Below are 9,104 nucleotides of genomic sequence, written 5' to 3'. Positions count from 1 at the left end.
AGAAGAGAAGGCCATGAGTCCTGGGAGCACTAGGAAGGTAGCTAAACTCTCCGTACCCTATAGAACTACAGTCAGTGACTGGGGAAAGGGGAGCAGACAGGGAAACTTACCTAGCCACTAGCATCAAAAACAAAAAGGTAAATTAACTCCGAGGCTCTCCATTCCAGAAACACCCCGAATTTAAAAAACAAGACCAAACCTTGAAAAATTAAACGGTTAAATTCCTCTTCTAAAAGTCATTTATTTACATATTATATGCCCAGTATATAATGTGTAGATAAATGTATCCTGCAGTGGAAGTGACCAACCTACTGGACTGAACAGCGCAGTACAGGACAAATTCTTGAAAGGTGTCATCTCATATTGGTATCTTTTTAATAAAAAAAAAATTAAAAATCAAAGAAAAATGTCTGGCCAGGGCTGGGATGAGACAAACAGGAACACTTCAGAATCCAAGGCAGAGGGAAGGCTGTTTGTCTCCTTAGACAATTGTGGGGGTGTGAAAAGGGAGGGACCGATCATGCACCAAAGTACGTACAAATTACATGCCCATCCCCCCGCCCCCCTCCATAAAAAGAGAAGAAAAAGCCCATCACTTAACACCAAACAGCAACATCATCAATAAACCCTTTCTCTGCCGCCCATCATGTCTTATTGAAGAGGAGGCCTGTGAGGAGAGGTGAAAAGAGCAGGGGAGGGGAGATCTGCACTTCAGTCTAGTTTCCAATTTCCATTCCTCTTACACGAAGCCTTCAGTCATCTGATGCCTGGCATCGAGCTCTGAGCAGAAACCGAGTACGTGGTGGCCACGACCGGGGTGCCGTTGTTGGCTGAGTAGCCTTGCCTCAACGTTTCAAAATACGATGCCTGCACCGGTTTGTGATACTGAAGCACTTTTATGGCATCTTCTATTTTAAACCATTCCCTCTTCCTTCCTGTGGAGGCAGAGAGAGAAAAAAAAAAAAAATCAGCACAAAAGGGAAGCGACAAAAAGTTTCTGATCTTATAACTCTGGAGAAAATGCAGATGAAAACAGGAAAGCCAATGGTTATCAACACTTTAAGACGATGCGTTACGGAGCTAGTTTTCCTTACTCTCTTTTCTTACAAGAACAATGCAAGCCCGCTTCTATGCCTCCAACACTACGGGTGTCAGATGCAGGAAAGAGACCATGTGCAATGCTGACATCTGAAGAGTGAGGGGCTAACGGTACACCGCGCCCTCCAGAGAGAGCTGCTGCTCGTGGTCTCTTCCTGCGTTGCTGGGCCTCTGGGCCTTGCTCGGCCTGCACGTACACACCGGAGGCGCAGCCAGCATCCCCACCTCCTGCAAAACTCAACATGAACGTCAGCTTCCAGAATTATTAGGATGGCTGCTTGTCATCAATCAGATGTTCATTTAAAATTTGCGTTTAAGAGTTATGTACTAACACATTACAAAATATTTTTAAGAAAAGAACACCATCACTATTAACTTTTCGGTTTGTTATCTTACCTCCCCCCCCGCCCCCCGCCCAAATTCGTGTTTTAAAATCCTTTATTTTTTCTCTCACAGTAAAAGAGGATTGCTTAAAATTGGAAAATGGAAGAAAGTATGAAGAATATGGAAATTACCCGTTAACATTATAAACCAGAAAGGACTACTCTAAATATTTTAGTGCCTTTTGCTTTTCCTTCATCGAACTGGAAGAAGGCACTGCGCTTGACAGCTGTAACTGGGATCGTGCTTTTAAGATGCCCCGAATCCCGAGAAGCTCTAGTAAGAGTGCTGTGGTTGGACATATGGCTGCTGGAGCGAATCTGCTGGGCTCCCATCGCATCACTGGCTCTCATGAACTGTCAGTTTGGCATAAGTGGCTGCACTAGGTACTGAGCTGTGCCCCACTTTCCTCATCTGTAGGGACAGTGCACCTATCTCACAAGTCTGCTGTGAGGATTAATATATATGTAAGCCGTCTGAACAAGACCTGGCACACAGCACATGCTGTTAAGAGCTTGCTTATGATCAGTATTGTTATTACTTCCTTTTTTACTTCACGCCGTTTCTGGAGCGCTCTTCTAGGTTATGCCAAACGTGACATTTAATGGCTGCACTACATTGTAACATCCAGCATGGACGTGCTGCCATTCACGCAACCGCGTCCCCATCACTGGACATCAACAGTCTGCGATTTTAGTTGTTATAAATCATGCTACAATTAAAAAAAAACACTTTATCTGTTTTTCTTTTAACCTCCCAGAGGAAGATGCCTAGAACTGAGATGAATAAAACATTTGGGCTCCGAAGACCTTGTGACCTGTAATGCCAAACTGCTTTCCAGAAAGACCATCCCGAGCCCCAGGGCTGCCTGTGTGTGCTGGGATGCCGTTCTCACCCACCCCGCCAGCACGGCTACCTTGTCTTTCGTCACTGCCAATTCTGTAGGTCAAAGCCAGTCCCTCGTTTTTGTTTTCATTTCAAATTCCTATTTAAAGTAGCTCTAAGTCATGTGTGTATCAGTCGGTACCCTGCTTTCCTCACTCACCAACACCAATTCATAAGCACCTCCCCGTGGTACGCTAGCTTTCGTAAGTCCGCGTTTAACAGCTGCGTGACATTCCATCAGACGAGTGTGCCTTAGCTCACTTATCCTTCACGGAGGTGTCCATTTAAGACCCAATTTCCACCTGGAAAAGGCTCACTGGAAGGAAGGCTTGCAGATTTAGCCTCCATATTTTAGATTATTTCATTATTTCAGTTCTCAGAAGTAGTACAAGGTGAAAGGCTTGTTGGATATTAATAGAGCAATGGTACCTTGAAAATTCCTCTCACAAGTGTGTGACTCCCGCCTGACAGAGTGCTCTGAGGACAGGGCCACACCACACTCATCTCTGTCTCCTTTTAAAGCCCTAGCACTGGCTGTCAAGGAGTCTATTTTTAATAACCCCCACTGAATTTATTTACTTAAGCATACTGCATCCTTACCAGATACGAAGCCGTTAAAAGCTGAAGGGCTGTGAGATGCCCCGATCAGCAGTGTGAGGGCCATGGTGGCAAAGCGCATACACACAATAAAGGGAGAGGTTCTAGCAAGCGAATTTTATCCGTTTGCCGATTATAACAGACGTTGTTAAATTAATATTACACTTTTCTAGAATATACTTTCCTTTAGAGGCAAAAGGTTAAACCATGAACCAACCATTAGATCACCTATGTTTTTAGTTCAAAAGATACACATCCAATAGTGATTTGAGAGATCAAAGAAAACGGCTCCTTAGGAGAAAGGCAGGGGCACCCAAAGGGTAATAGGACTAACACCGGAAACTACTCCCACGACTCCGTGTCTATTAAATGACTCTGGAGGGAGAGGCTCACCCTACCAAACCAACAGCTTTCCCCAACCATGTGAACAAGCATCATCACAAGGAACAACTGAGGGTCTGCTCTCAGCGGGGTTTCGTGGCCAGCATTGTGGAGGAGGGTCGGTACCTGCTGAGGAGGGTCCGATTCGACTTTAGAAACAGTCTTTTCTTATTTTTACGTGCTATGTTTCTATTTGTGGACCATGTACCCAACTTCAACTTCCTTTTAAACACTTCAAAATACTAACTTTCACAAGTTCAAAATGGACATGTTTGTGTCATTAAACGTATCCTTCTATTATTTCATTTATCAGGCTCGCTTCTGGCTTTGGGTGACGACCTGTGGGCCAGGGCCCGTTGTGGGGAGCATTTTGGAGGCTATCTAGGGACAACTTACCAATGTTAACTGAATCTTCCCAGTCTTCCAGCACTTCTGTGACAACGAGCACATAGACATACGTTCTGTGCTTCCTCTCCTGGTTCTGAAGGGCAAAGAGAGAAGGACAGAGAAACAGCTTTCCCTTAGAGAGCTGAGATTACTTAAGTGAAACACACTCTTAGCCATATGTCCAGAGCGCAGATACAAGGATTCCTTTCACTTTTAATTGTCCTACAATCAATCATACAGGGAATGGTGCCAGATGGCCTATTTAGAACAGGCCACACTTGCATTTAAGGTTGTGCTCTTTGGCTGGGCTTCTAAAGCCGAGGCTTTAATCTCTTTTTTCTTTCCCCTTCCCCTCAGTACAACCTCACAGGAATGCTGTGAGAATGAAGTTTGTGATCTCTCATGCAAAAGGCACCAAGTAAATTTAACTCGCTGAAACACAAGGAGAAGAGGCTGTGGGTGGCGGGGGTTCTATCAGTGCAAGTGAGCTCTGACGTCACGCATCTCCCCTTCTGCTAACCTTGCTCATCTCTATTCCCGATTTCTCACTTGCTTCCGCCTCCCTCCAAACCTCTACCCCGGCCTATTTCCTTGTTTCTTCCACCTCTGCGATAGTGACTCGGATCTTCTTTTTCCTCCTGTCTTCTCTACACTTATCTGCCCTCCTCACACCCTGAGAGAAGAGGAAGAGAGGTAGGGACGGGGTAAGTAATCTGGGCATACCTTCTTTCATTGTGCTTCACAGCGACTGCTTTTTTACGACTCGAACGTCTACAGCAACGCTGCATCGAGCAAGCCCATAGGTGCCATTCTTCTAACAGTGCTTGCTCACTTCGTGTCTATCCTTTTGGTAAGTCTCACAGTGTTTCAGACTTTTTATTATTATTATATTTGCTATGGTGATCTGTGATCAATAATTTTTGATGTTACTATTGTAATTGTTTTGGGTGCCACAAACGACACTCCTGTAAGACAGTGAACTTAACTGACAAATGTGTGTGCTCTGACTGCTCCACTGACCGGCCATTCCTGCCCCTCCCTGTCATCCTCCCTCTCTTGGGTCTCCCTATTTGCTGAGACACAACAAAATTAAGATTAGGCCAATCAATAACCCCATAGTGGCCTCTAAATGTTCAAGGGAGAGAAAGAATTGTGTCTCTTACTCTCACTTTAAATCAAAAGCTAGAAATGATTAAGCTCAGTGAGGAAGGCATGTGGAAAGCCAAAAAAGGCTGAAAGCTAGGCCACTTGTACAAGTTAGCCAACTTGTGAACGCAAAGGAAAAGTTCTTGAAGGAAATCAAAAGCGTTACTCCAGTGAACACACGCATGACAAGAAAGCCAAACAGCCTTATTGTCGATATGGGGAAAGTTGGAGTGGTCTGGATAGAAGATCAAAGAAGCCGTAACGTTCCCGGAAGCCGAAGCCTATTCCAGAGCAAGGCCCTAACTCTCGATTCTATGAAGGCTGAGAGAGGTGGGGACGCTGCAGAAGAAAGTCTTGGTTGATGAAGTTTAAGGAAAGACGCCGTCTCCCTCCCACCACAGCGCAAGGGGAAGCGGCAGGTGCTGATGTGGAAGCTGCAGCAAGTTGTCCAGAAGGTCCGGCTAAAATCAATCATGAAGGTGACTACACTCAACAACAGATTTTCAACCTTCTATTGGAAAAAGATGCTACCTAGGACTTTCATAGTTAGAGAGGTCAATGCCTGGCTTCAAAGCTTTAAAGGACAGACTGACTCTCTGTTTAGAGGTAGCTGGTGACTCAAAGTTGAAGCCAATGGTCAATGACCATTCCAAAAATCCTAGGGCCCTTCAAAGTTCTGCTAAATCTACCCTGCCTGTGCTCTATAAATGGAACAAAGACTGAATGACAGCACATCTGTTTCCAACATGGTTTACTGAATATTTTAAGCCCACTGCTGAGACCTCCTGCTCAGAAAAAAAAAAAGATTCCTTTCAAAATATTACTGCCATCGACAGTGCACCTGGTCACCCAAGAGCTCTGATGGAGATGGACACTGAGATTAATGTTCTCATGCCTAACAAAACATCCATCCCACAGCTTATGGGTCAAGGAGCGACTTCAACTTTCAAGCCTTACTATTTAAGAAATACATTTCATAAGGCTACAGCTGCCATAGATAGTGATTCCTCTGATGGATCTGGCCAAAGTAAACTGGAAACCTTCTGGAAAGGATTCACCATTCTAGATGCCCTCAAGGACACTGGTAATTCATGGAAAAAGGTAAAAATACCAACATTAACAGGAGTTTGGAAGAAGTTGACTCCAACCTTTGTGAAGGACTTTGAGGGGTTCAAGACTTCAGTGGAGGAAATAACTGAAGATATGGTGGACACAGCAAGAGAACTAGAATCAGAAGTGGAGTTTGAAGATGGGACTGAGCTGCTGCAAGTTCATTATCAAACTTTTTTTTTAAACTTTACTTATTTATTTAAACATCTTTAGTTCTTTAATTTTTTAATTAATTAATTAATTTGAGAGAGACAGAGAGAGACAGACAGAGACAGAGACAGAGTGAGAGCAGGGGAGGGGCAGAGAGAGAGGGAGACACAGAAGCCAAAGCAGGCTCCAGGCTCGGAGCTGTGAGCAGAGAGCCCGACGTGGGGCTGGAACTCACAAACTGTGAGATCATGACCTGAGCCGAAGTAGGACGCTTAACTGACTGAGCCACCCAGGTGTCCCACTTATTTATTTATTTTGAGAGAGAGCGTGCAAGTGGGGATGGGGCAGAGAGAATCCCAAGCAGGTTCCACACCACTAGTGCACAGCCCGATGTGGGGTTTGAACTCACGAACCGCGAGACTGTGACCTGAGCCGAAGTCAGACACTTAACTGACTGAGCCACCCAGGACTGCCCAGCTCATATCAAACTTTAACAGATGAGGAGTTGCTTCTCGTGGATGAGCAAAGAAGGTGATTTCTTGAGATGGAATCTACCCCTGGTGAAGATGCTATGAAGACTGTTGAAACGATAACAGAAGATTCAGAGTATTCCATAAATGTAGTTGATAAAGCAGTGGCAGGGTTTGAGAGGACTGACTCCAATTTTGAAAGAAGTTCTACTGTGGGTAAAATGCTAACAAAGAGCATTGCCTGCTACACAGATATTGTTCATGAAAGGAAGAGTTGATCGATGCAGCAAACTTATTTTAAGGCATTGCCACAGCCACCCCAACTCTCAGCAACCATGACCCTGGATCAGCCCAGCAGCCATCAACATGGAGGCAAGACCCTCCCCCAGCAAAAAGATTATAACTTAACTTGATGAAAGCTCACAATGGTTAGCATTTTTTAGCAATAAAGGGTTTGAAGTTTATTTATTTAGAGAGAGAAAGAGCACACGTGTGCGTGTGGGTGGGGGAGAGGCAGAGAGAGAGAGAATCCCAAGCAGGCTCCATGCTGTCAGTACAAAGCCTAATGCAGGGATCGAACTCACAAACCGTGAGATCATGACCTGAGCTGAAACTAAGAGTCAGACGCTTAACCAACTGAGCTACCCAGGTGCCCCAGCAATAAAGTATTTTTAAATAAAGGTATATATGTTAACATACGTACTCTAAGTGTATGTATACACTTCACAGACTACATATTGTGTAAATACAACTTTTATATGCACTGACCAAAAACAAAGAAACATTTGACCTGCTTTATCACAATATTTGCTTTATTGCGGTGGTGTGGAACTGAACCTGCAGTATCTCTGAGGTATGCCTGCACTTACAAATAATTCTATTTGTTTGGAGGAGACTATGGGAGTTTAAAGAAGAAAGCAAGTTATTCTCTGCTGGTGCTGCTTTGTTTTGAAAAGTCGGTGAAACAAAGACAGCATCTATGCTAGATTGAGACTATAACGGACTGAATGTTTACACCCCCCACAATTCAGAGGCCCAAATCCTAATTCCCAATGGGATAGCATTAGGAGAGAGCCTTTGGGAGGGGATTAGGTGAGGAGCGCTGACCCTCACAAATGGGATTGGTGCCATGATAGAGACCCCAGCGAGCAACCTTCCCTCTTTTGCCATGTGAGAACATGTAGAGAGACAGCTACTGGAATGTGCTGCTTTTCAAAAGTTCTAGGTATGACGCTTCACTTTTACGGAAGACCTACATTAGTACCTGTTTCTGCTAACTGAAAGAAATCCGGAGTTTTGCTTTTATAAAAAAGAGGTGAAAAGCAAAACCACCATTTAGCATTTATGTTGCAGCGAGCCACGAGAGCGGCAGTGCACATCTGGAACGTGGGGAGCGGCACCCCCAAACTCCTTCCCCGGGAGCGACACTCGGCATTTCCTCATCAAGCCGCAAAGGCTTTGAAATGAGGCTGTGAGCATCTGTGCTTTATCTTGATTTACTTTGCGCGTCCGTTAACAAGATGTGTCCTGAGGTATAAGAAAAGCCTGAGAGAGGTACTGTTTTGGTTCTGGAAATGCTAAAAAAAAGGCTGCATATAAATTAATTGCTTATTCACTTCTTATCACTTCAACTTACAAAAGGTTGCATACAAACACCCTACTTTCGGATAGCAGGAGAAACTGTAACTATGAACCAGGAAGTGGTTCTCATCAGACACTGAATCTGCTGGTGCCTTGATCTTGGGACTTCCTAACCTCCAAAACTGTGAGGAATCAATTTCTATTGTTTATAAGCCACTGTTTTGTTACAGCAGCCCAAATGGACTAAGACAAAGATATGTATGTATATATACATGTATACATGCATGTATATATATGTGTGTGTGTGTGTGTGTGTGTGCGTATATGTGTGTATGTATATATATACATTGTGTATGTGTGTGTGTATACATACACACACACACAACACAATATGGTTACTAATATGATACCAATTGCACCAAAGATTTTAACTGACTTACCTCAAAAATTCCAACTAATCTTCCCAATGTCCCTTTTACTCCAGCCTGAAAAGTGAAAAAGAAAAATTAACACATTAATACTGTTCACATTGCTGGTCTCATTCTGAAGAGGACACATGTTAGGTGAACTCCAGGTCTCTGGAGGTCACCACTATTTCCTGTGTGTCACAGACTGGTAAGAGCAGGGTGTACTCTGGGGAGGGAGGATTTCTCTCATCTCCTCCCCGTCTCTCTCCCCACTGCAAAGCTGGCCAAACATATCAGATAATCAAGGCCATGGAGGCACACAGAAGGTATTTTGAGAGATTAATTACTTCATTAATTAATCCATTCACTTAACAAATACACTGAATGCTAATTTGAGCCAGATAACAGTGTATGTGCCAGAGGTATGGTGATGAATAGGCTAGAACACAAGACCCACGAGAGCAAGATCCTTATCTTACCTATTCTTGGCTGTCTTTATACAGTATGCCCC

General features: G+C 44.0%; 1 protein-coding gene across 1 annotated transcript in view; it reads right to left on the bottom strand.

The window, feature by feature from the left end:
* Positions 1-221: 221 nt before the first annotated feature.
* Positions 222-9,104, bottom strand: part of NUDT3 (nudix hydrolase 3) — a 125,507-nt gene continuing 116,624 nt past the window's right edge. The window contains exons 3-5 of the mRNA XM_047102607.1: positions 8,627-8,671; positions 3,739-3,823; positions 222-935 (exon numbers count right to left, since the gene is read on the bottom strand). Of these exons, the coding sequence (XP_046958563.1) occupies positions 757-935; positions 3,739-3,823; positions 8,627-8,671 (309 nt within the window). The 3' untranslated portion in view covers positions 222-756. The remainder of the gene's footprint in view (positions 936-3,738; positions 3,824-8,626; positions 8,672-9,104) is intronic.

The sequence above is a fragment of the Lynx rufus genome, unplaced genomic scaffold, assembly GCF_022079265.1.
Source record: "Lynx rufus isolate CCGP_SWC_20201006 ecotype Redwood Valley unplaced genomic scaffold, mLynRuf1.p SCAF_6, whole genome shotgun sequence".
NCBI classification, from domain to species: Eukaryota; Metazoa; Chordata; class Mammalia; order Carnivora; family Felidae; genus Lynx; species Lynx rufus.
This window is presented reverse-complemented; position numbering and strand designations above follow the sequence as displayed.